Raw genomic sequence first — 26,684 nt, 5'->3', positions numbered from 1 at the left:
TTCCCTAAAATTATGTTAGCCTGCCTTGGAGCAAACTTTGATTGTAATGTTTTGGAGAGTAAATCCAGAAAGGGTCTTCATTCATCGCCTCCCTCCTCAATCATTCAGTATGTACTGAGGCTTTCTCACTACCCTTCCCATTCCTGTTCCCCTCCCAAGGGTCAGTCCAGGGGCATCCTTGGGCGCCTCCAACACGATGTACCAGGATGTTCCGAGGGGATGCGGTTGCCACATCTCCTTGTGGATTCCTCTCTTTACATTTCAGGCTTGCATCCCTTGAGGCTGTTGCAGTAAGAGGGGCCCCACAGTGCAATCGAGCCTGGAGGGGAAGTCTTCTTTTCTCCTTAAAAAGCCAGTGGGAATCAGGGCAAGATCCAGAAGAAACAGGCCAAGGGTGAGCAGCTCCCCAAATCTACTCTCAGCTTTATTTCTATTTTTTATTAAAATTTATGTTATTAATAAATGTATTATTTCTGGCTATGCTGGGTCCCCATTGCTGTGCTTGGGCCTTCTCTAGTGGCGAGTGGGGGCTACTCTCTCCTTGCGTAGCACAGGCTCTAGGCACTCATTTAGTAGTTGTGGCACGTGGGCTTAGTTGCCCCAAGGCATGTGGGATCTCCCCGGACCAGGGATTGAACCGGCGTCCCCTGTACTGCAAAGCAGATTCTTAACCACTGGGCCACCAGGGAAGCCCTTAAAATTTATTTTGTCATTTATTTGGCTCCATGGGGTTTTAGTTGGGACTTCCCAGGTGGCGCTGGTGGTAAAAGAAACCATCTGCCAATGACGGAGACATAAGACATGTGGCTTTGACCCCTGGGTCAGGAAGATCCCCTGGAGGAGGGCATGACGACCCACTCCAGTATTCTTGCCTGGAGAACCCCATGGACAGAGGAGCCCAGTGGGTTATAGTCCACGGGGTGGCAAAGAGTGGGACATGACTGAAGCGACTTAGCACATACGCACAGGTCTTAGTTGTGGCACATGGGATCTTTCCTTGTGGCCTGCAGGCTTCTCTTTAGTTGTGGCGCATGGGCCCTAGAGTGGGCTGGCTCAGGAACCCCACGATATATAGTATCTTAGTTCCCTGACCAAGGATCGAACACGCACCCCCTGCATTGAAAGGCAGATTCTTAACCTGTTGGACCACCAGGGAAGTCCCTACTCTCAGTTTTGGATGAGAGATGCTCTCTTTTAACCTCAGTGGCTTCTCCAGCTTTCCTTTCCTATTCTCACTGTGCAATTGACAAGCCTGGCAGGGCCAAGATATGACTGTAGACCTAGTGGGGAGAAAAGGCCATAGAGGTTACTTGGCCTCTTCCGAGCTGGCTTAGACCACAGACACAAAGCCTAGACGTGGCGTCATTTAGTTAACAAGATACTTCTATAATGAGACCTGTGCCCAAAACTTCAGCTGGTGCCTAGGCATCCCTCCTACTTCCTGCCTCCTAGACAGATCCCGCTTTGGGCTCACAGCGGGTAGCTGCGCTCATGAAGGCAAAAATCCAAGAATTCAGGGCACCAGGATCCAGATTTATCTTTTGTCCTCTTTATACCCTGAAAAGATGACCGATATCAGGTGCTGGGCTAGTTGTTGAGGAGTTACGCATCTGAAACAGATCTGCTTAGAAACCACAAGAGCCTCCTTTTTCCGTAAAAGATGCTGCTTCCAAAAGCAGGACACATTGTAGCCTTAATCCTGCCGGATGTAGTTCAAACACTGTCCGTACACGCTGAGACGGCTCAGAAGAAAAGAGTCCTTCAGAAAGGACCTCTTCACCACCGAGGGAGTTCGCTCCAGGAAGTGCCCCAGTTAACAGCCCCTTTTGCTCTTCTTGGATATTTTGAGGACAAAGACGGGGATGCAGCTTCAGAGTGCAAAGCCAGCCCTCCTTGGCTTCACCTGGGCCCCCTCCGTGGCTCTTCCAACCCACCCTTTCTCTATTTCTAGGGATGAAAAACCCACAAGACCTGCCCTGCCTCCATCGTAAAACTGCCGATTTCCTGTTCATCTCACCCAGTAGAAATTTTGTCTGCCCTCATATAGGCAATGGCTATGGATTCTATAAATCCCTCAATAGTAAAATGACTCTATCAGAGGGAAACTCATCAAGGAGACACCATCTGTTTTCCATATCATTTTTTAAAGGCGGTTCCTCAAGTGAGTTTCCTTGTGCTAACCGTAGCAGGCACTTCTGTAGAGACACAGAAGTTGAGTCACTCGCCCCAGGCTACCAGCCCTCTCTGTGACGTCGGTGAGCCCAGGTCATCCTGAACACACAGGAGGGCTCAAACGCAGCCAGGGTCAAGGGTGCTGCCCTCATGTGTCGTCACTAGGGCATCCCGCCTGCACACCTGTGCCTTCCAGCTTGAACACCAGCGTCCCCAATGCAGCCTTTTGTCCCCTGGCCACCAGAGGTCGCTTTGACTCCAGTGGAAAGTTTCTGAAGCAGAGCAACTGTGGCTTCCACCATCATCTTGCCGTTTGAACTCCAATAAATTTAACATGTTTTTCTTTAAACGTGTCTGTATACTGGGGGCTATGAAGCACTTTTTTGTGTGTGCAAAGCACTTTTAAAACTGAGCATAACGTGATGTTTCTTAATATCAAGTACAGGCATACCTTGGAGAGACACACCTTTGGTTCCAGAATCTCGAAATAAAGTGAGTCACACAGATTTTTCTGATTTCCCAGTGCATGTAAAAGTTATATTTATACTGTGCTGAAGCCTATTAGGTGTGCAATAACATTAGGTCTAAAAAAATGTATGGACTTTACATAATAAAGGACATCTTGCTGTCTGTGACAACATGGACGGCAGGAAGTTGAGGGTATTCTGCTAAGTAAAGTAAGTCAGAGAAAGACGAACACTGTTAGTCTTTGCTTCCTTGTTTGTGGAATCTAAAAAACAAAACCAAGAATGAATTAAAGGAAAGAAAACAAAACAACACTCACAGATACACAGAATAGATGATCTGTTTATGAGAGGGGAAGGAATTTGGAGGGGAAGAAGATTTAAGAGGGTCAGTTTTATGGTGACAGGGCAGTAACTAGACTTATTGTGGGGGTCCTTTGTAGTGCGTGCCAATATCAAATTATTATGTCGTACATTTGAAACTAATATAATGTTGCATACCAATTCTACCCCAAAATAAATAAATAAGAAACATGTATGCTGCTACTGCTGCTACTGCTAAGTCACTTCAGTCGTGTCCGACTCTGTGCGACCCCACAGACAGCAGCCCACCAGGCTCTCCGTCCCTGGGATTCTCCAGGCAAGAACACTGGAGTGGGTTGCCATTTCCTTCTCCAATGCATGAAAGTGAAAAGTGAAAGTGAAGTTGCTCAGTCGTGTCCGACTCTTAGCGACCCCATGGACTGCAGCCTACCAGGCTCCTCCGTCCATGGGATTTTCCAGGCAAGAGTACTGGAGTGGGGTGCCATTGCCTTCTCCAAGAAACATGTATGGACTTTATAAATACTTTATTGCTAAGAAATACTAACCATCATAATTTTAATCTCTTTGCCTTGATGTGGATGGCTGCTAACTACCCAGGGTGGTGGTTGCTAAAGGCTGTGATGGCTGTGACAATTTCTTAAAATAGGACAACAACGATCAACTGCATTGATTGACTCTTCCCTTCACAATTTCTCCGTAGCATGCAATGCCATTTGACAGCACTTTACTTATAGCAGAACTTCTTTCAAAATGAGAGGCAATGCCCTCTAACCTTGCCATAGCTTTATCAACTAAGTTTATGTAACACTCTCACTACTTTCTCGTCACTTCAGCCTTCTTCATAGCAACAGCACCAGCAGTAAATTCTATCTCAAGAAACTATTTTCTTTGCTCACCTGGAATAAAAGACTCTTCATGCATTAGTTTTATCTCGAGATTATAGCAATTCAGTCAGATCTTCAGGCTCCACTTCCAGCTCTCTTGCTTTTTCCACTGCATCTATAGTTACAACAGTAATATCAAAGGTCACCGATCGCAGGTCACCATAACAAAGATCATAGCAATTTAGAAGTTTAAAATATTGCAAGAATTACGAAAATGTGACACAGAGATGCGAAGTGAGCAAATATTGTTGGGAAAATAGTGTTAATAGGCTTGTTCAATGTGGGGTTGCTATAAACCTTCAACCTGTTAAAAAACAAACAAACAACTCAGTATCTGTGAGGCACAATAAAACAAAGCGTAATAAAATAAGGTCTGCCTGCTTCTACAGAGAATAGACACCAAAAAGCTGAAATGTTGTGGGTGTACTGTACGCTCAGTTACTCAGTCGTGTCTGATTCTTAGCAACCCCATGGACTGTAACCCACCAGGCTCCTCTGTCCGTGGAATTTTTCAGGCAAGAATACTGGAGCAAGTTGCCATTTCCTACTCCGGGGGATCTTCCCAATCCAGGGATGGAAGCTGAGTCTCTTGCATCTCCTGCATTGGCAGGCAGCTTCTTTCAACTGTGCCACCTGGGAGGTCACTGCAAAAATGGTTGAAAGGAACACTGTAGAAATAGTCACAGGGGTCTAGACTAGAGCACCGAGGGTCATCAGGACTGGCTGCGGGGTTCAGACTTATAGGATGAGTAAGAGGGATTTGGGTCTGTTGGGAGGGAATGGCAGAGCATTCCAGAAAATAATGTGAACAAAAATCACAAAGAAAAATAAATAGCAAGGCAGGTTCAAGTCACCTGAGAATGAAGCCTCGAGTCTCAAGTCACCAGGGTGGTTTTCAGACTCCCTCCTCTGATAACCTAGCTAGTAGATTCCCCTTTTCCCATACACATTCTCTTAGTCTAACCAAGCAGTCTGATCTTTGTCCTTTGAACAGCCATGCTTTTTGTTCCCCTTCATGTCCAAGGCTTAGAGTCTGCAAACTGAGAAAAAGGTAGCTGGGAAACCAAGAGATGGGATGGTTTCAGGGGAAGGGAGAAGGAAGGTACTCATTCTTGAGATGACAATGGAACTTTCCAGTGGGGGAATCCAGTACGTTTATTCAACCAATGGTGGCACCTGCTGTGTGCCAGGCCCTGTGCTCAGCACAGGAGAAACAGGAAATGAAGCCTGCTGGTCCAGTGGCTAAGACTCCATACTCCTAATGCATGGAGTGGAACCGAGGTTCCGCCTCAGGTTAAGAACTAGATCTCACCTGCCGCAACTAAAAATACTGCCTGCCATAACAAAGACCTGGTGCAGTCAAACTATTTTTACAAGAAAAACACAATGAAGACAGCCTGTCCTCCAGCAGGAATAATAGATAATAGATATTAGATAGGTACTACTATTTAGAAATTAGAATTTAGCATATTTGGGGTGAGAAGTAAGATGTAAATATCTAGGACTTCCCTAGTGGGCTGGTAGCTAAGAGTCCACCAGCTGCCAATGCAGGGGACTCAGGTTAGATCCCTGATCTGGGAAGATCCCATGTGCTTCGAGACAACAGCCTGCGCACCGAAATTACTGAGCACGAGCCCTAGAGTCTCTGAGCCACAACTACGGAAGCCTGAGGGCCGCAACACGAGAAGGCACTGCAATGCGTACCACAACTAGAGAAGGCTCCAGCACAGACAACAATAAATGAATAAATTAAAATTAAAAAAAAATCTAGATGAGGAAACCATGCACACCAATCATAACCGAAGTCAATCAACAAGCACTGTGAGAGGTGCTGTAAAGAAGTAAAAGATGAGTAAGACACCATCCCACGAGGCGCTTCCAAACCAGCTGAACAGGTGGGGCCAACTCACATGTGTGGTCACCAGACGGTATAACCTGATTACCAAGTTGACCAATCAAGAGTCCTGAGTTACTGGGGATTGAAACCAACTCTGGCTAAACGAGACACGAAAGGAAACTGGGGAGCTCAAGGAATTGTCAGGAGGGCCAGAGAACCAGCAGAAGGTCTCATGCTAGAGACAGTGGCCCAAATCACAAATCATGGGATGCCTACATGGTACCCCTTGCCGCCATTGGTGCACAGGACGCTGCCATTGGTGCCACTCCACCTGCGCCCTAGGTTTTGACCCTCTGCCAGAATTCAGAGGTATTCAGGACCCTTCAGAATTCAAATTCAATACTTTGAATTCAGAATTCAAAGTATTCAGGACCCTTACCTGTCCTCATTACCCCATCCCCACCTCATTCCCTCCTGGATCAACGTCCAGGTTGGTGGATGGACTGGCCGAGTCCAGCAGACAGGCTCATGCTGTGGGCACAAAAAGCAAATTCAAATGTTACACTGCAAGGTGGTGCTATTTCCCCTGGGCATCATAATGTGAGGATTCCCAAACCCTAGGAAGGGGGTTTAGAGGCAGGGAAGTGAAAAAGAACGGCAAACATCTACCACACAAAGTATTCAGGACTCTTAGGAACAGCATACAATAAGGTCCCAATTGCTTAGTTAAAAAAAGAAGAAGTTAAAAAAAAAACCCAGAGATGACTCCAAATGACATCATCAGAGAACAATGACTACTTACAGAACGAGCCAAAAATGGTTGCAGGGAGCATCATCATAAGAGGGAGACAGATCACAGACTCAGAAATGAAAGGCTTCAGGGGCCATCTGGACCCCCCTTCCACCCACTGCAGGAACTACTTCTACAACCAGAGGAGGGAAGGCTCAGGGAGGGGACAGCATGGGTTTTGCCAGATAACAATACAAACACCAATCGTACCTATGAAGGAGAATCTCACCTCTTCTATTTTTCCATTTATACAAAAGGCACCACTCACTAATCCTTCAGACTCATCTTTGATTCTTCTTCCTCTTCTACTTAGATGAGTTCGCAGCTTCAATTGATTGGTGCATTACAGGTATCTCTCAAGTTTGTCCAGCTCCAAGGGCTTCCCTCATTGCTCAGTTGGTAAAGGAGACCCCGGTTCTCAATTCCTGGGTTGGGAAGATCTGCTGGAGAAGGGATAGGCTGCCCACTCCAGTATTCTCGGGCTTCTCTTGAGGCTCAGCTGGTAAAAATCCACCTGCAATGTGGGAGACCTGGGCTCAAACCCTGGGATGGGAAGATCCCCTGGAGAAGGGAAAGTATTCTGGCCTGGAGAATTCCATAGACTGTATAGACCATGGGGTCCCAAAGAGTCAGACATGACTAAGTGACTTTCATTTTCACTTTTCATTTCATCTTTGTGTCTAGATTCCCAAAACTGTCTCCTAGACTGGTGGTCCCCAACCTTTTGGGCACCAGGGGCTGGTTTCATGGAAGATAAATTTTCCATGGATGGCTAGAGGAGGTTTCAGGATGATTTACGCACATTACAATTACTGTGCACTTATTTCAATTATTATTACATCAGCTCCCCCTTAAGTTATCAGGCATTAGATCCTGGAGGCTGGGCACCCCTGTCCCAGATGATCTTGCAGCCTTCCATTTGTTCTTTCAAATCGTTCCCATATTACTATAAGATTAACCTTCTGAAAATGTTTTCCACCAAGTTATTCACCAGCTTAGACAATCATAATGACTCCCAACTTCCCACTGCATCAAATCCAAACTTACCTGCAGATACAAGTTTATTGGAGCCACTAACTCATAGATTATCTATGTATATCATTCACTAACAATGAAGAAACGTAATCCACCATCTTCTAGCTAGTTTAAACCACTTAGGTCTGTGATTCTACATGAGCAAAACCCATATTTCTAACAATTCTCTCATGAATCTTATCTTCTTTGCAGCTAGGCACAGCATGTTGAGATAAGGAATTCTAGAAAATGCCATCTTTTCAAGGAGTGTAGGAGCTTACATCTCTGGATCTTCCGCACTTTTTTGGGCTGTTGCCTAGATCTCTTCTTTGCCTCACTGCTCATTACTTCTTTATAAACAATCTTCTCCTCTCCCCCACGAGCACATTTTATTATTTTGCCTTCTGTCCTTCTTACACACTCTCATTCCTTCTTTTCACTCTGTAACAAAGTACCCTTTCTAACTCTAACAGCTTACCTTATTGATATTATTTCTGATCTAAAAAAATAACATCAAGATAGTTCAGCCAACATCTATGCCATCGGCAAGCCTATGACATAGGCAGAGAAAAGGACATGAAAAAGAAAGGATGAAGAAAAAGTACTGGAAGAAAGAAGTTGGGAAAAGCAAATAGTAGTAATTACTACTGTTATCAGTAATTACTACTGATATTGCAATATCAACTGTTGACAATGTTTCAGATACTTTCTATCCAGCCTCAAATCAGACCTGCAAGGTTGGTATTACTATCTTCATTTTTTAAATGAGGAAATGGAGGTTTAAAAGACCCACCCGAGACTGCACATCAGGTAAGGGTCAGAGACCAGATTGCATTGCAGGTGAATTAAGCCCACCCTCTTGCAATTAAAGCATATGACCTCCATAAAAGAGTAAGAAGAAAAGAATACAAAGCAGAGACAGGTAAGGCCTTACCAATAATTGCTTCAAGTGCTACTCAAAAATAATAGCATCATTAGTTACCAACAAATGTCTAGAAATATACCATTAAGCTTTTGGCATGACAAAATTTAAGATTTCCTCTCATCCATTTATATGCAAAGTGCTTTGGCATGTGGACACACACACTCACACTTGCAAATCCCTCTCAAAACACATGTATTGCAATTTACCTCCGTCTCATATTTACATTCGTGTCTGGGTCACACCGTCCCTTTTTAGCTTTGACCCATGCTAACTTTTCAAGATTTTCTTTATTTCTTCCTCTTTCTTTCCCCTTGATCATGTTTCTCCTCTTCCTTACCTCACTTTTCTATCAGCTTCTCCTCTTCCCTTATTTCTTGTCTGCCTCATTACCTACACCCTTCTCTTACTTTGAGTGTTGTTGCGTCCAGCAGGTTCTCAGTAGATATCTGTTTTGAGCTCCATACTTTTCTCATACCTGCCCCACCACCACTCTTTGTCTTTGCCTTCCTCGTCATTCCTCCTCTACAGATGGCTTCCACCCTGCTCCCTCTCAATCGCCCACACCCCTTCCATTAAATTACCCTACTTCCTCACAAACTCCAGGGGTCATCTTATCCACCTCTCACCCCTTTTCCCGCCTTTTTCCCCCTAGGTTCCAAAGCGCGAAGACCTCATTGTCCTCCTCCCCCATCTTCTAACCAGTCCACAAGACAGCCTCGTTACCATGACGACAGGGCTACTCAAAGCTGAAGTCAAAGACCTGGTTGCCATGGCCACCGCTTCTCCGCCTCCGGCCCCGCCCGCGCGCCTCGCAGCGTCGGCGCCTGCGCAGTACGCAGCGTATTGGTTCCCGGCACCCTGGCGGACGGGGCGGGGCTTCAAGCGAGAGGGAGGGAAGGAGGCGAAAGGGTAAGAAAGGGAGTGGAGCTGGCGCCTACGGTGGCCGAAGAGGGACGCGCAGGGCCGGAGGCTGCAGGATGGTAGGCTCTGCGAAGAGGGAGGGGAGGGGGGACCGAGGGGCGTGGGCTGCACCTGCAGGGGTCCTTGGGGGCTGCCCTCTGTGTGAGCCGCTCTTTTCCCTCCTCCAGTTCTCAGAGGCCCTCACTTACCTGGGCGGGTGGGCGAGCCGGCCTCGGAAGGAAGAGCAGCTGGAAATCGCTTTCGGGAGAAGCGGCGGGGAGTGGGCGCATTTGTAGGGCCAGAGGGAGGTGACTAGGGGGCGGCGGGACCGTCCGGAGCCAGGGGGAGCGCACGGGTCGCGATCTCAGGGGTCCGGATCACTGCCGCAGGGAACTCGCGCGAGGAACGGGGGTCTGGGGCCTGCTGGCTGACGGAGGCGGCAGGGGTCGCCTGTCTCCGAGACCCTCCGTCCACGTGCAGCCCAGAGTGGAGCGGCGGCAGGCGGGGAGGGCGGTGTGTGGGAGGGGATCGTTCGGGGTGCGAGGAATAGACGTCCTGCCTCGGTTTGTCGTCCTGCCCACCTGGAGGCGGGGATGAGGTGGGGGAAGCCAGGTGGGCTCGAGTTTTGCTCTCTGGGACCCAGGCTTTGGCTTCCCGGCTCCGGGGCTCTTGGCTCTCCGCCCCTCTACCCTATCCTCTTTCCGGAACGCAGGCCTTCCGTCTTCCTGCTCCCTGGCCCACCCTCCCATCCTAGGCTCCCTTGCACCACTCTTTTGCCCTCCGGCCACGCTAGCAGCGCTTCCCTTTCCCCGATAGCAGAAAATACAGTTCTCTTGAATTCCGATCTGTAGCCGTCTAGACTAGTAGTGTTCCACACACCCAGGACTCCAGCCCTGGTGGCATACACGGAGAGACGAGCTACAAGGGGAGGGAGATCACTCCAGGATGTGGCCTGGAGCCCCTACCCCCCTGGAAATGGGAAACTGGGGGTGCACGGGGTAGTGAGAGTGAGAGCTCTGCACGTCTCCCCGCTCCACCTCCTTGTGCTTGTTCCAGGAACATTCCCTAGGCGAGCCGCCCAGAATGGCTGGGTCCAAACTGAAGAACTGAAAGGGAAATTGATCACCTGATATCTGGGGAGGTGTGGGCATGCTAGGGAGGCACCCTAAAAGGAAGAAAAAAGGAATACCTCTGGCTATATGCCTGGATGGCTGAGTAGAGTGGAGGGTGGTGGAATCTAGGGGGTCCTGGTGTCATGTTATGGACTTCCCTGGTAACTCAGACGGTAAAGTGTCTGTCTACAATGCAGGAAACCTGGGTTCGATCCCTGGGTCGGGAAGATTCCCTGGAGAAGGAAATGGCAACCCACTCCAGTACTCTTGCCTAGAAAATCCCGTGGACGGAGGAGCCTGGTGTCCATAGGGTCGCAAAGAGTCAGACACGACTGAGCGACTTCACTTGGTATCATGTGCTAACATAAAGGATACCGCTGGGCATAGGAATGGAGGGCAGTATGTTGGGGACATTGGCTAGGGTGTATGGCTAGGATGGGGCAGAGGGCCGAAGTAGCTTCTTGGGGAAAGAAAATACCTGATTTTAGGATGGTGGTGGATAGAAAGCGGGGAAGAAAGCACACTTCTCCTTGCCATCAACTTAGGGGCTGCTCGTCACTGTGCTAGCATTTTACCCACCTTTGGAAACCAGGTTTAGGAAACAGTAAGTCAGGACATAATAATAATGACATCCAAGGTGTTATAGTGCTTACTTCGTGCCAGGCGCGATTTCCTATGTCGGGTTCCACCTAACAGCTCTGTAAGGTAGGTACTTTTATTATTTCCACCTGACACACAGGGGAACTGAAGCCCAGAGAAATGAAGTAACGCCCAGGGCAAATTTCTCAACTAGTAGAGCCAGGATTCGAACCCACAGGACAGACTCAGAAGCGCTGACGCCCCCTCCAAGGAAGGTGCTTGCTAATGGAAATACCCAGTTGACCAGAAGGGCTGATGTTTTGAAGAAAGTAGGGTCTGTGAGGAGAAAAGAGTTGAATGGGAGGAGTTTGGGACTGTGTGGTTTTGGAGGAAACAAGCTCAGAGAATCAAAGCTCTAAACCTCGGCTCTGACTCCTTCTTCCTCTCCCTACCCCCCACCCCCAGATGCGATTCATGCTGCTGTTCAGCCGGCAGGGGAAGCTGCGGCTGCAAAAATGGTACCTGGCCACCTCAGACAAGGAGCGGAAGAAGATGGTTCGGGAGCTTATGCAGGTGGTTCTGGCTCGCAAGCCCAAGATGTGCAGCTTCCTGGAGTGGAGGGACCTCAAAGTTGTCTACAAGAGGTGACTCCTCACCTACTTTCAGACCTGCCTGGATCCTGCCTGATTGGGGTCTGGAATGGGTTCACCTGGCTGGGAAATAGGCAGTCCCTTAGTCTGGCAGAGGTTTCCTGGTGGCTCAGACGGTAAAGAATCTGCCTGCAATGCAGGAGACCTGGGTTCTATCCCTAGGTTGGGGAGATCCGCGGGAGAAGGGAATACTTATCCGCCCCAGTATTCTTTCCTGGAGAATCCCATGGAAAGAGGAGCCTGGCAAGCTACAGTCCAAAGAGTGGCTAACACTAACTAACTAGGTCTGGGAGAGCTGAGAGCTAAGGACATCTGGAAGGCAGTGATGAACTCCAGCCAGCCTTTACTTTCCAAATTCACCTTGAAGAGAGACTTGTTCCTTCTTGGTTTTGCTCAAGCCTGGTACCTACTTCACGCACCTACCTCTGTCCCAAAGGCCCGATCTTACTGATTGCACACATCCATTGCAGCCTCACTGAACAGTTGTAGACCCTGGGCCACTTTCCCAATACACACACCCCCAGACACACAAACCCTTTGTGGTTCCTCCTCTGAGCAGGTGAATTTGTTGGCTCAGGTTTTTGCTGAGTCAAACTGAATGGGTCAGAGGGAAAGAGCTTGTTTCTTTGCCTGTGTTTATGAGAGGCACTAAGAGACACAGTGAGTGACGTTTTCTTACCCTGGAGCCACCCCGCCTGTGTCCAGTAAGGACACAGATCAGGAATGGGGGAAATGGGAGGTTGGGGCACAGAATGCCTGGGTCCCGAAGCAGCCCCGGCAGCACACCCAGCCATCCATCCCTCCGGTGTCCCCGTCCTCAGATACGCCAGCCTCTACTTCTGCTGTGCCATCGAGGGCCAAGACAATGAGCTCATCACGCTGGAGCTGATCCACCGATACGTGGAGCTCCTGGACAAATACTTTGGCAGCGTAAGTCTCTCCACCCACCCCAGTTTCCGCGCTCAGCAATCCTCTTTTTCTACCAGACTCGGACCCTTCCAGTCTCTGTTCTGACTCAGGAAAGGGGAAGTTGGAACAGTGAGAACAGTAATTAATCTCCCTCTTTAAGCCTTAAGCCTATTAGCCATGCGTCTTAATCAGGCCCCCATGGGAGAAGGGTGGGAACCAGAATCTGCCACTTAATCAATCCATCTAGAGCTCAGCTCAAACTTCCCACACAAAGACAGAGGTCATGTTCAGATAGTATCAGTGGTTCCTAACCTTGACTTTGCTTTGGAGACTTCTGGATAGTTTTTTTTAAACAATAGCGATGCCTGGGAATCACCCCCAGAGATTCTGAATGAACTGATCTGGGCTACAGCCTGGGCACTGGCAGTGAGCTCATATCTTAGATGGGGAATAGTAATAACCATAACTTGTGTTTCACTTAACAGTTTACAAAGAGCTTTCAGGTTCTCCTGTTTGCTTCTCATTCCATGAGTAGGTGTTGGTGTCTCCATTTTTGGAAGAGAAAACGGACTCAAGAGAAGTTAAATGGCATGTCGAGTTAGCTGGTTTCCTTCCAGGCTTTCCTGGCTTGGTGATAAAGAATCCGCCTGCCAGTGCAATAGACGTGGGTTCGTTCTCTGGGTTGGAAAGATCCCCTGGAGAAAGAAATGGCAACCCACTCCAGTATTCTTGCCTGGGAAGTTGCATGGACAGAGGAGCCTGGCAGGCTGCAGTATATGAGGTCACAAAAGAGTCGGACACGACTTAGCGACTAAAACAAGAGTTAGCTGGTTAGTGTCAGAGTGTGGCCTAGAATTGAAGCCGTTTACTCTGTGATCCAGAGTCTCCTTCCCTGCCGTGTCACAGCACCTTGGGGTGCAGGGAGTGGGGTGGGGATGGGTGGGGAGGCCGACCCAACCTCTGGTAGGATTTGTGTCATAGATTTAGGGGAGAAGGCAACAAGAGTCAGGGTCAAGGGTAGACTTGAGCAACTAATATCTCATGATCACAGAGGAAGAGAAAAGGAGAAGGAAAAGCTGAACCCAGGATGAAAGCCTAGGGGTCAGGAGGACATAGACCTGGGGCAAGAACCCAAGGTGGAGAGTGGTCATGAAGGCCACGGAGCCAAGGTGGGGAAAGAGCTGGGGAGGCTGGGGCGCAGGCAAGGGGGGAGAACGCACCTTGACCCTCACCTCTGCCTCCTCCCCCGCCCCCCAGGTTTGCGAGCTGGACATCATCTTCAACTTTGAGAAGGCCTACTTCATCTTGGATGAGTTTCTGATGGGGGGAGACGTCCAGGACACTTCCAAGAAGAGTGTGCTGAAGGCCATCGAGCAGGCGGACCTACTGCAGGAGGTACGGGTCCGGGACAGTGAGGAGGAGGAAGAGGACCGTGGCCGAGGGCACCCTCCCTACCCTGGACCCTTCACCTGTGGACCCCAGCTGCCCTCTTCCCGCCGCTACCGAAACGGCCCCCTTCCCTGTGGCGTTTGGCCCCCACGCTGCCAGGTTGGCCAGCTGGGCCTCAAGCCCTGACTGCTCAGGGTAGGAGGTAGTTGGGGGCCAGACAGCCCGCTTTCGTCCCATGCTTCTCTTGGTGTTTAGGGTTGCCCGGAGAATTGGAGAAGGGGCACACAATAGGTCATTCTTTTTCTTCCCTGGTGTCTTCCCTTTTTTAAAAACACACACACATACCCAAAGCCTCTGCTGCTGAGAAGCAGAGTTTTGCCCTGGGGATTTCAGGGTTTGGGTGGAGGGCACCTGGTTGTTGGTCCTCCCTTCTGTCCGACACCCCCGCCCTCACCCCGTTGCTGCCTGCCCCCTCTCTGCTGTGCCGCTGCTGAGCCTTGGTGCAAGGAGATGAGTCACCGGAACCTGCAGTGATGAGCAAGCCGGCCTGAGCCGGCTCTGAGGAGGGGGAGAGGGGGTGCTCATCCGTGCAGCCGGAGAAAGGGTAGAATCTGACTTGCTACCTCACTGGTCTAGTCCCCCATCTCACACAGACACACACAGACACAGACACAGACACACACAGACACACACACACACGTGCCCTGGCACTCGCACACCCACCCTGTTACTAGTGCTCTGCTCAGACCCTTATGACTCATCTCTCTGCAGTCTGGTCCACTTTCCTCGGGGACCTGACGCCAACTTCTTACTGCCTCCCTCGACTCTGGAGGGAAAAAACAAAAAGGTCCCACCCAACCATCTGCCACCTCCAGCCCTGGGAAAGCAGGTTTCCCAGCTCCCAAGCCCCCATTTTACTCCCTTCCCTTCAGCTAATAAGGTCGAGCCCCCTGCTCACCGAGCTCCCGGCTTTGGGTTCTCTGGGTGGTGGTGGACTCGGTTTGGTTGCCTCAGTTGGCTCTACAAGGAGGCCTCAGGAGGCTGGGCAGCTCCCCTGAAGGGTCCCCAGCCGTTCCAGCCTTGGGCTTACTTGGGCTTCTCTCTCCCCTCTCCCCTGTGTCTCTGTGTCCGCCCCCCTGCCCCGGTCTGCCCTCGTGATTGCTGCCCACCCACCCCCCTCAACCTCACCCCGTCTCCTGGTGTCTCTCCACCACCCTCTGTCTCTGCCTTAGGAGGATGAGTCGCCACGCAGTGTGCTGGAGGAGATGGGTCTGGCATAGCCCTCGCCCTGGGGCCGAGTGGAGATGTGGGGATCTGGTGGAGAGGTGGGGCATTGGTGGCCCTTTTCCTCCTGCTGGGACCCAGCTGCGCCTGCTGTGCTGCCTCACCTTTTTCTGCAGTGAGCTGTGGGCTCAGGACCCTCAAGCGTTCCCTCCTTCTACCCCTACCTCCTGTTTCCCCTTTTCTCACTGAAGGCTTTAAGGAGCTAGGAGGCAGGAACATGTGACCAAGTCGGGGGTGCTATTTGGCTTTCATTCCCTGCCTTTGAAGAACCAGTGTCACCCCAAACTTCCCCCCATCCTTATAACTGTAAATATATAAATATGTCAGGTTAAAGGGAAAAGGTTTTCAGGGCTCTTCTCTTCTCCCTGCCCCATAACCTACCTCCAGCCCTCCCCGCAGCCAGCCGGGGGCGGCCTCTCTGCCTGGGAGGGGGACTTCTGTGTCTCCAGAGGGAAGTCCTTTTCCCTCATCTGCCCCTCCCCTTCCTTCTTGGCTGCAGTGGGGCCTCTGTCCAGTGCCCGGGGAGGAACAGCATAGTTAATTTTTTTCTAACCTTGCTACTTCGAGGGAAGGGAGGGCTGGGGGGAGGGCAGGCTTTACAGGAGACTGGGCCCTGTCCCTCCTTCACTCTTTAAATTCTGGGTGAGACAGGAGCTAAGGGGGTGGGGTGGGGAAAGTGTCTGATTCTTTTTCTTTCTCTGAAATAAAAGGAAAAGCATTTCTGGACTTTGGCTTGCTTAGGCTCTGTGAAGGAAGGCAGGGCTGCTGGAATCAGTGAGGACAGAAACAGAACCCTGCCCATTCCATTCCACTCTTCCCTGGAACTAGGATTGCCAGATTTAGGGGGAAAAAAAAAAAAAAGAGGACACCCAGTTCAATTTCTTATAATAATGAATAATGCCTTTTTAGGATAAGTGTGTCCTGTGCAGGGCTTCCCTGCTGGCTCAGTGGTGAAGAATCCGCCTGCCAATGCAGGAGACTCAGGTTCAATCCCTAAGTCAGGAAGATCCCCTGGAGAAGGGAATGGCTCCCCACTCCAGTATTCTTGCCTGGGAAACACCATGAACAGAGGATCCTGGCGGGCTACAGTCCACAGTTTTGCCAAAGAATCGCACATGGCTGAGGATGCATGTATATGCTTAGAAAAGGTTTGACAAGCGGCTAAAACCAGGATGTTTTTTTAGCTGCCAATACCTCCCCATAGGAAGTGTTGATCATGTGAAGTAGGTAGGACCAGGGAATTTAGGGAGCAGTTAAGGAAGGTGGGTGGGTAAGGTGGAGCAGGGGCGGTGGGGAGCCACCCATACTGCCTAGGTGGCCCTGAGATGGTTCAAAGATCTCAACTAGGTGGCCCAGAGCTGCGGTTCCTTATTCACTCTGCATCTCTGCCCAGGACGTGGGGTCTTGTGACTAACGGTCAAGCTGGTAGTGGAACTTATCGCTTTCTAAAGGATGTGAACCCATTCTACCGCCGCCCCTCAAATTCGGTTGAAAGAGGTTCTATCACTCAACCCTCGCTTTTGAGCAGGAGGTGGCAGGCGCTTCCCTCACCGCCCCTTGGGAAGGACCACATAGGCCCAAGGGGACGGGTGAATAACCGAGAACAAAGTCCTAATAAAATAGTCACTTTTATTTCTTAGCAAAACTATTTCCTCCGTGAGGGGTATTTACAACAGAGCAGGGAAAGAAGGGGTAAATTCACAGCGATCCAGAGAGGGCAGAGTGGCTCTTGGGAGGCCCAAAGGGCGGGAGACAAGACGTTTCACACAGTTAACTGGAAATGCTTTTTCCGGTTTCAGATCGGGACATCCCGCGAGAGGGACTAGGTGGGGACTGGGTCCCTCATGAGGAGTCGGGGGGGGGCGGGGGGGGGCAGGGAACTCGCACAAACTACCCGCCCGCCTGTGCTGGCCCCGAGATCCCCGCGAGTGAGTTTGAGGATTTTGGGCTTCCCACCAGCGAAGACGTCTTGACGGGTCTGGGCGCAGCGCGGGGGCGGGGCGGCCCGCGGGCGGAGGGGGGGCAGGGGCGGGGCTGAGTGGCGGCCGAGGGCGGGGCCGGGCGCATGCAAACACCGAGGGGTAAAGGAGCGACACGGAGGCGGGCGCGCGGGGGCGGGGCGGGGGCCGGGGCGCGTCACGGGCGCCGGAGCAGCACGTGCTCGATGTAATTCTCCAGCTCCTCCTGCTCCTGCAGCCGGCGCTCCTCGGCCTCCGCCTCCTCCTGCGCACGCCGCGCCTGGGCCTCCCGGTCGGGATAGTGGCGCGAAAGCGACAGGGCGTGGTGGTAGTGGCGGCGGCGCGAGGCGGCTGGCGGCTGCAGCGTCCGCGGCCGGATGTAGTTGGGGAAAGGGTGGTAGGGCCCCGGGGAAAACACCTCGTCCTCCTCCCGATCCCACGGCGGAAGCACCTCGTTCCAGTCGGGCAGCTCTTCCCGGGCGGGGGCGGGGGGCGGGGGCTGCGGGGAGCGGGCGTGAGTAGGGGCCGGAGCGGCCCTGGGGGGCGGCACAGGCTCGGGAGGGGCGTTCTTCTTCCGCTTCCGCTTCTCTTCCACCTCCTCGATGATGCTGACCACATCGTCCGCGGGCAGGTGGAGTTTGGTGGACAGCTCAATGAGGCTATCGATCGTCTGCGGGTCCATCTCTTCGTCGTCGTCCTCGTCCTCCGCCCCGCCCTCCTCTGCCCCCTCGGCCTCCTTTCGCCGATGGCCGGGCGTCTCCTCCTGGGAGCGCTTGTCTTCGGCTCCGGCTTCGCCGTCCTCCTCCTCGGCGAACAGGAGCGCGTTCTGTCGCGCCCTCTCCGCCTCCTCCGCCTCCGCCTCCGCCTCCGCCGCCTCCTCGTCCTCCTCCCCCACCCTCTCCTCCCCGCCGCGTCTCTCCTGCTCCGCCTCCTCTTGCTGCCTCGCTGTCTCTCGCCCGCCCCCCTCCTCCTCTTGCAGCCCCCGACCCCCTAGGCCGCGCTGCCGAGCCCCGCCCTGCAGCAAATACTGGAGCAGCAGGTCAGAGGCGAGGTCGGCCAGCCGCTCTTCCTGCGCCGCCGCCTGCCGGGTGGCCTCCGCCTGCCGCCGCCCGGCTTCTACCTGCGCCAGCCCTTGCTGTAGAAGGCGCTCCCCCGCCTCAGTGCCGCCCAGGAGAGAGGTCTCCGGCCGGCGCGCCTTGGGAAAGGGAGCGGCCAGGCCTTGGTACGCCTTGGACAAGGGTGCCAATGCCTCACCTAGGTGTGTTTTGGGGGAGGACCCTCCTTCCCCGAACTGATGGGCTTCGGGAAGGGGTCCGCTCTCTGGCACACGCGCCTGGAATTGCGGGGGAGCAGGGGGCGGCAGGGGCGCGCGCTCCGGGACGCGCGCCTGGAACTCTCCCCAGGAAGCGCGCCACACGCGCTCCGGCCCGGGGCTCTCCAGGTTGACTCGGGTCAGCGTGTGCGTGCGGGTTTCCGTCTCTGCTGCTGCCGTCTCTTGCTGGCGTTTGGCGCTGCTAGGACTGAAATCTCTCAGCTCCTGAAGCAGGGAAGCTAGCGCCTCGAGCTCCTCCGAGGGATCGGCCGCTTCGGCACCATTCTCCTGAGTCTGAGGGCGAGGAGGGGCCGCGGGCGCCTGGGTCTCTGGCGCTGGGAGACTGTGGGTCTGGCTGCGCACGGTCTCGGTCAGCAGAGATTCTGCTGTTTCTTCCTCTGGCCGCTGCTGGGAGCCTCCGGGCGCCGGGGGCGAGGCCGGGCGGTCGAGTGCCTGCAGCAGCACCGCGGCCAGCGCCCGGGGATCCACGCCCTGGAAAAGCTCTCCCTCGTCCTGCGGCTCAGAATTTCGAGCGGCTCGGACCTCTGGGGCGCTAACATCCTTCGGCCCGAGCACTGCGTCCCCAGCTACCGGCTCTTTATGCTCAGAGCTGGGAGGAGGTGGCTGAGCCTCAGGGTGCCCGGGGGGCGCTGCTCCCAACCCCTTGATCAGTAGGAGCAGGCAGAAGAGGACAGTAGCCGGCAACCTGAGCGATTTCATGACCGAAGGACTGCCGGAGACTGTGGGGGGGCGGGGGGGGGCGGAGAAGGGACCAAAGAAAGAGAGGGTTTCTGTAAGAATTTTTCCGCTTTCTGATTTTATATCCCCTTCCCCCATATTTAATCAGGAAATCCGGGGCTTCCCTTGTCTCCCTAACCTTACCCAGAAAAGGGACGTTTAGGAGCAAAGGAGGACGATGTTGTGCCGATCTCTGGAATCGTGTAAATGGGGAAACGTCTGCAATCCTTGCTTCCCCAGTGCCTCCTCGCCCCCTTCCCTGAGCCATCTCACTGCCAGCGCCCACATACTAAGCAGCAAGGATGCAGGGGGAAAAAAATCTGCTCCCTCCCCGCAGGACTCCCCGGATGGTGCGTGGGCGACTTCAGCAGCAAGAGAAAAGCGGCGACTCCCCCATTTACAGGGACCCTTCCCGGGGGCTCCCCGCTGTGTTTTCAACACTCCCATCTGTGGGGAGAGAGAACCCTCCCCTCACGCCCAAGGACTGCCGAGGGTTTGAGGGACGGACAGCAGAGTATTTACCAGCTGGTGCCACGACGCGGGAGGTGGAGAAGAGGGTCGGGGCGGGGTGGGGACAGGGGAAGATCGGGATGAGTCCGCCTCGGCTCCGAGCGGTGGCTAGGGTACGAGAGATGGTCGAGGTCTGGCGTCCAGTGCGCTGGGCTCAGCTGGGTCCGCGCGGCTCCGGGAGACTCGCTCGCTCAGGCTTCAGCACGCTGGACAGCGCCCGCGCCGCCACCGCCTTATAAAGAGGAGCCCGCGAAGTCACGTGGGAATCGCCCCGCCCCATTGACGTCAATGTTCATTCATGGGGAAGCGGGCGGGCGCCTAGAGGCGGGAGGACGCCCAACGATTGGAGGATACGTGCCTCTCCCGGCCCGCGCCTGCGCGCTGCGGGCCTCGGTTGGAGGGGCGTGCGCTAGCCTAGCACAGGGGAAATGAATGAATGAAGGAATGAATGAATGAAATGCTGAGGCGGGCGGGGTAGGGGGCTATGAATGAATGAAGGAGGGACGAGGAGAAAAGGATGAATGAATGAATGGAAGGATGAATGGAAGGGTGAATGCAGAGCCGCTGCAAGGCGGGAGAGTGGGTTACAGAGCAACCTGCAGCGGCGGGAACCCGGCGAGTGGAATAGGGTGGGGGCATTCCCAGAGTCTGACTGGGCCCCAGTAGGAGATCCATACTGGGAAGGGGGAAGATAAGACTCCAAAACTGAGGAGGGAGCCAGACTCCCCGTCTCCTGACTGCAGGGTCCATGGGAAACACGCCCAAGGACGGCGTGAACCTGAGAGGAGGGATGGTTCTGCGCGCCTGCGGGCGCTGTCCACGGATCTGCGGTGCGGGGTGCGTGCCCTGGGCTGGGGCACATGGGTGGATCTTGCGGTTTGAGTGATCTGGATGGAAAGGATCCGAGTTGGAAGAGACAGGGGAAAGACTGAGGATATGTGTGCCTCTGTGTCGTGTCTGTCCGTGGTCGGTGCGTGTCTGGAGAAAAAGGTGTGTCTGTCTTTCTGTCCAGTTGACTCTGTAGAATACATTGGCGCCCCCGCTGTGCCCTTTTTCAGACCACCTCTCCTCACCACCTTCCTGCTTCTTCCCCTCCTGCTGCTACCCCCCAAAGGACGTTTGGAGGACGAGAGCAGACCTGGTGGGGAGGGGGTTGTGCAGGTTGCGGGGGTGACTCAGTTCAATCTCTCTTCTTTGCTTAAAGGGAAGATTTGAACGCGATGCGGGTGGGGGGTGGAGGGGGGGTTCAAAAGCAACGTCAGAGATCACCCTTCTCTGCCACCAGACCCCTCGTCCGAATCTCCTGTCAGAGGGGTTGGGGCTGGGGGCTTGGATAGTTAGAGGTTCCGGGCGCGGGGGGGGGGGGGGGACGGTGGGGGGAGATGACGCACAGATTGCGCAAAGAGAATCCATCAGCGAGCCGGGTCCAGTGAAGGGAGACCAGCCACAGGCGGGGGTGCGGGTGGGGGGGACGGAAATGAGGAGGGGGCAGGGAGAGGGGAGGAAGGCGAGGGGAGCAGCCACTGCAGGAATGAAGGGGAGGGAGGGAGCTGGAGGGGGGCTGCGGTGCAGGCAGAGAGCTGTGCGGGGGTGTGGGCAGGGAGGGCGGGGAGTGGAACGACACATGCCAGACACACAAGAACTGCGGACACAGGGCTGCCCGTGGGCACATACAGGGCACCCTCGCCCTAAGACTCTGGAAACCAGGATTGGGGCTGCCTGCCAGGAGCTCAGAGACTCTTTCAGAGCCAGTCCTCACCCCCTTCCTCATCTTCCTAGTATTGACCCTCATCCTCTCCTCTCTCTCTCTCTCTCTCTCTCTCACACGCACACACACACACACACTCACGTGCTTTCCCTCTATAGCCAGCAGTGGCTTCTCAGGTCCATCACTGGCTCCACTTTCCCAGAAGAAAGCCCATCAGCTCTGCGGGGAAAAAGGTGGGGAGGAGTAGAGACAGAGGAAAGAGAAGAGATGGGGGCAGGAGAGGGAGGCAGGGAGGCAGGCATCTGGAACAGGTAGAAGGATCAGGCTAAAGAAAAAAAAAAAAAAAGGAGAACCAAGGTGATTGTGAAGATGCCAAAGAAGGGAGGGAGAGAAGGGGGCAGCAGACCTGAGACTGGGCTTCATCCCCTCCCCCCTAACTATCTAGGGCCTCCCCCTACCCCTATGGGTTCCCCTCATTCCTCTTCCTCTTCATCCCACCTCCCCTTTATTCTCCCTGCCTGGTTACTGAGAGCAGTGGAATGGGGAGGGGGGGGGTCACGTTACCTTCCTGAGGAGGATGAATCAGAGAGAGATGGCTCAGACATCTGGTGGGGGGAGGGGAAGCCATCCAAGAGAGAAGGAAAGAGGGAGGGAGGCAAGGGGGACAGAGCGAGAGGCTGATGGGGCTAAGAGACCAAGTATGAGATGAGGGAGACAGGCATCTAGAGAAACTGGGTTCCCACGGGCTTGTGTATGTGCACGTACATATGTTCGCATTGGGTTTGTGTGTATAGAGATTAATGAAACAGGGGTGGAAGGAAAGGGAATGGGGAGGCCAGTTATGTATTTAACCAGATAGAGAGTGGATAGGCATGGGAGCGTTCCAATTTAAATACGTGAATTTTCTCTTTCAACCTGTGGGGCTGTGTTTTCGCCTGTTTCCAGGTGTCTGTGTGTAGCTATTAGTGTCTGTGGGCCCTGATCCACTGAGCGCCTGTATACCTGTGCGGTTGGGGGTCTGAGTGAATCCACTCTGGGCATCTGCTTGTGTCTGAAAAGCATCATCTGGCTTGGTGCGTCAACAATGTGTGTGTACCTCTGTGTCTTTGTGCATTTCTCTGGACCCTTCCGTGCTTATTCATATATGTTGTTATGTGACTTCTGCATGCCTTTGATCTTTCCCACCTCTCCCCCACATTTACCTTCATCTCTAAATTTCTGTGCAGGAAAGTCTCAGTGTCTTGGCCGCTCTTCTGCAGCCCCCAAGTTCAAGCTTCCCCCCCCCTTTTTTAAAGCGTATTCCCTCCTTCCTTCATTCTTCTCCAACCCTTTCTTCCTCCACTCAGCCCAGAAGTCCAGGGGAGCTTCTCAGAAATCGATATCCCAAGAGTCTCAGTCATTATGGCATGGGGGAGGGGACAGTGAGGTAGAAGGCAAGGCAGCAGTCTTGGTGATTCCACCATCTAGAATACGTCTGCATGGGCTCTGAATCTCCGGGTCTGATTGTGCCTCTCTCCATCCCAGTTCCCTGCCTGGGGTCAGTTCATTCACACACACCCCACCTCTCAAAGATGTGCTGTGCCTTTCACATCCTACTGTCTCTAGGGGCTTCTGGAAAAGAGCTGGACTAGGGACAGGTTCCTGGAATTGGAGAGAGGAGGGAGATGGCAGGAAAGAAGGAGCAATGAGACAGAGCTGGAAAAGGCAAAGCTGAGACGGGGAGTAGGAGGAGATGCCTGTTTGCTCTGAGATACTTGTACAAATCCATCTCTATGTCTTTGTTTCTGAATCTCTCATACTCTCCAGGAGGGTGCTAAGAGAAGATGGGGTCCAACCAAGTAGAGATCCAAGCTGAAGGTTTGGAAAACCAAGGAAGAGGGACAGAGCACTGGGTCTTTTCCCTGAGAAGGTTTGGGAAAGAAGAGGGTAGGGGGTTGGGTTCTCCTCCCCACCTTGCAGCTCACTCCCCTCTCTTCTTCCCTTCCCCCCAACCGGTGACTCACCTCTGCAGCCTTTAATGCGTCAGCGATGGGGGGGGGGACTTGCAGGGAGGGGCACTTTATGAGGGAGGCTGGGGTCTTCACTTTGAATTGAAAGAAGGTGCTTAAGAACCCCCTGGAAATGACCCCATTAGAATGCACCATTGCCTATCCCCTGCCCACCACAGTTCAGGAGGGTTTGGAGTCCTGGGAAGGGGACTGAAAGAGGGCTAGGGGCTACTGGTGGGTCTGGGAAGGATGAATAATAGAAAGGGGGTCCTCACCCTGATTTTTAATCCCAGGGTCCTATTACCTCATACCCCCACCCACTCCTAGGTGGGGGAGGGGAGACCCAGCAAGACGGAGGAGGGCAAAGCCGCAGAGATGAGTCACCAAGACAGGAAAAGAGAGAGAGGAAAAGAGACAGAGATGAGGAGAGACACAAAGAGAGACAGCTACTGGAAAGACTGAGAAAGGAAAACACACACATACACCCCCCCATCACACCATGAAGATGGTGTCCACAAACTAACAAGAGAAAGGAGACTGCATTTCCATAATCCTGAGCCAGACTTCTCCAACATCCACTTGCCACACACACCACTATCATTCACAGTTACACTGATATCCTGAGACACACCCTCTTACACAAACACGATGTCACACCTAGTCTAGCAGAGTCACCCAGACACATGGTGAAGATGTAACCAAGACAGTGGAAGGGAGGTTCAGGTTGAGAGCCCTCGATTTCTTTTACACGGGATGATGGGAGGAGGTAAAAGCCCTAAAGGGATATAACTTCAAAAACCCAAGACTCACAGGCTATGCCTTGCACACGCAACAATACAGAGTCCCTCACCTCCCCATGCACACATACATGGTAACCTATCAAGAACCCTCCTTATCAAGAAGCCACTTGAAGTGCCTGGTTCTGGGGTACGCCAGGCATGTAGCCCCGAATACATCCCACCCAGACACCCCGTGACTCGTACACACATGTACAGAAACACAGACACACAAAGACGCCCATGGACACACTCACACGGACGGAAACCACCTTGCACTCGCTGCCTCGCCCGCGTCCGCGCAGGTCCTGGCGCCCCCGCGTGGTACTTTTTGGGATCGCAGTCCCCGCCGCCCCGGAGCTCGGCTCCCGCGGGGCGGCGCCCAGGCTCCCTCCACCTCTTGCCCCTCCGGTGCGGTGCCCACCCAGGAACCGGGAGAAGAGGAGCGCACTGGCCACGAGAGAGCCGACAGCTGGGTGTTAGACCCCTGAGTCGTGGGGATGAGGCAGGCTGGTTCCGGATGCCACGGGGAACTTGCGAGAAGAGCAAGAATTTGAAACAGCAGTGGGCCACCCCTCCCCGCCACGCCGGCCAGCACACACACCCGCCCCCGGCCCAGGGGAAAGCGAGGCCCGGGGCCGGTCCAGGCGCCACGCCGCTGCCCGCCTCTGTTCTGAGCAATCACTTCTCTCTGCCGCTTGGGGTGGGGGTGGGGGCGCGCCACGGCCAGCAGCCCTCCCCAGCTCCCCTCCAGGAAGTCATTAGCCCGGTTGCCACAGGGCTTAGAGATCCTCTCTAATACAGGCTGCTGGGGAAGTGGGGGAGGACAATGCATCTCAGCCCTCCCCACTGACAAGAAGTGAAACAGACACAGAAGGTGGGCTAAGGGGCCCGTTTTATTGCAACACAGCCATGGTTGAAGTGGCAGGGAGGCTCGGCAGCTCGACCAGGCACAGGAAGCAACCAAGCAAGTCAGGGCAGCACAGCCGGAACGGGGGAAAGTGGGGGAACAGAGGCTGTCCCCTTGGCCCACCCCGGTGCACCCCCTGTCGCCCTCCGCTGTTCACGTCTTTGATTCCACCCCACCCCCCACCCCCACCCCGCCGTGCCGGCTCTCAGTGACTCCCTTTGGACAATGACTGTCCATTGTCCAACAGGAAGCTCCAGCTACAGTGAGGTTCTGACCTGTGCTCTGGTCTGGGGACACCTGGTTTCTAGTCCTTGCCAGGCTCCCAGCTATTGTGAGCCACTTGGAAGTCACTCGGGTCTTTCGGAGCCTCCGTGTCCTCCCTCTGCGGGAGACGTCAGGATCCCGTGGTGGAGACAGCGCTGTGCAAATGCAGCTGTTACTACTTGCATTTAAATAGAAGACTGTCAAAGTCCACAGAAAGCGTTAAGAGGATGGGAGGGGCGTCCAGAAATATCTGGAGGTGGGGGTTCCAGTTGTGCTAGAAGGCAGCCCGGCTAGAAGGACGAGATAGCCTCACACCAGGCTCTGGGACCTGCCCTCTGCTATACCAGACTCCCCACCCGGGACTCTCTGATTCACAGGCCTGGTTCAGGCTCCCAGTTGGTGGCATAGGGAAGGGAGCCAGCAAAATCCTGCAAAGCTGGGGGAAACCCTAGTCAGGGGAGGCAGCCTCAGAAAGGTGCATTGCCAGAGCATAAGCAGGGGCCAGATGGAGGTGGAGCATTATAAATATATTTCCTTTACAGAGTCTTTCTCCATATTACACACAGAGGGTGAGGAAGGGTTCATAGGGAACGGGAATGGCGAGGGGGGGTGTGTGCGGGGGGGGGTGTGTGCGGGGGGCGGGGGGAGGTGCAGGTAAATGAGAAATGGAGAACTAAGAGAGGTCCAGGCACAGGAGGCTAAGACTGGGCGAGGGAGGAGCGCGAGGCAAGCTCTGAGGGCCTGAGAAAAATGGGGAGGAAGAAAAATAGTATGAATTGGGCGGTTGAGCTGTCGGCTGGGCGCCGGGCGTTGCGCGCACTTCTGCCAGCTTCCCTCCAAGAGGGGGCAGAAGGGATAAGCCGGAAAGAGCAAAGTCCATTCCTAGGCCGGGGCGCCGACTGGGAAAGGCTCTGAAGCTGTGAAGGAACTCATTCTTTGGCCGGGAAAGAGGATGGGTGGACAGTAAGTGGCTCCCCCAAACTCGGCGGTTCAGATCGAGGTGTGGGCAACTGCATTTGGGGGCGCTAGAGTCCAGATGGCAGAGAGGTAAGGGGAAAAGGGAAGGGAGGAACAGACCGCGGGGAAGTGCAGGCGTCAGAGAGAGGAAGAGTTGATGCTTTTGAACTGTGGTGTCGGAGAAGACTCCTGAGAGTCCCTCGGACTGCAAGGAGATCCAACCAGTCAATCCTAAAGGAAATTAATCTTGAATGTTCACTGGAAGGACTGATGCTGAAGCTGAAGCTCCAATACTTTGGCCACCTGATGCACAGGGCCGACTCACTGGAG

General features: G+C 53.6%; 2 protein-coding genes and 1 long non-coding RNA gene across 6 annotated transcripts; 1 reads left to right on the top strand and 2 right to left on the bottom strand.

The window, feature by feature from the left end:
• Positions 1–2,678: 2,678 nt before the first annotated feature.
• On the bottom strand, positions 2,679–10,337 carry LOC138429184 (uncharacterized). Of its 3 annotated transcripts, XR_011252715.1 has the most exons (7): positions 9,520–10,062; positions 6,701–6,985; positions 6,484–6,604; positions 6,121–6,212; positions 4,331–4,488; positions 3,857–3,959; positions 2,679–2,902 (listed from the first exon to the last, which is right to left on the bottom strand). It is a non-coding gene; the product is annotated as an uncharacterized lncRNA (long non-coding RNA). The 3 variants fall into 3 exon arrangements; XR_011252716.1 differs by lacking the exon at positions 6,484–6,604; XR_011252714.1 differs by lacking the exons at positions 6,121–6,212; positions 6,484–6,604 and having other exon boundaries at positions 9,520–10,337.
• Positions 9,257–15,959, top strand: AP1S1 (adaptor related protein complex 1 subunit sigma 1). 2 transcript variants are annotated; one of them, XM_069570409.1, is made up of 5 exons: positions 9,257–9,390; positions 11,467–11,645; positions 12,473–12,581; positions 13,818–13,955; positions 15,182–15,959. In XM_069570409.1, the coding sequence occupies exons 1-5, from the start codon at positions 9,388–9,390 to the stop codon at positions 15,227–15,229; spliced, it is 477 nt and encodes a 158-aa protein (XP_069426510.1). In that variant the 5' UTR covers positions 9,257–9,387; the 3' UTR covers positions 15,230–15,959. The 2 variants fall into 2 exon arrangements, with proteins under 2 accessions (XP_069426510.1, XP_069426511.1); XM_069570410.1 differs by lacking the exon at positions 9,257–9,390 and adding an exon at positions 9,819–11,127.
• An 883-nt stretch (positions 15,960–16,842) lies between these two features.
• VGF (VGF nerve growth factor inducible) lies at positions 16,843–19,233 on the bottom strand. Its single transcript, XM_069570408.1, has one exon. It carries the CDS (start codon positions 19,221–19,223, stop codon positions 17,370–17,372), a length of 1,854 nt encoding a protein of 617 aa, XP_069426509.1. The 5' UTR covers positions 19,224–19,233; the 3' UTR covers positions 16,843–17,369.
• Between the last annotated feature and the right edge of the window lie 7,451 nt (positions 19,234–26,684).

Source organism: Ovis canadensis, chromosome 24, assembly GCF_042477335.2.
Source record: "Ovis canadensis isolate MfBH-ARS-UI-01 breed Bighorn chromosome 24, ARS-UI_OviCan_v2, whole genome shotgun sequence".
NCBI classification, from domain to species: domain Eukaryota; kingdom Metazoa; phylum Chordata; class Mammalia; order Artiodactyla; family Bovidae; genus Ovis; species Ovis canadensis.
This window is presented reverse-complemented; position numbering and strand designations above follow the sequence as displayed.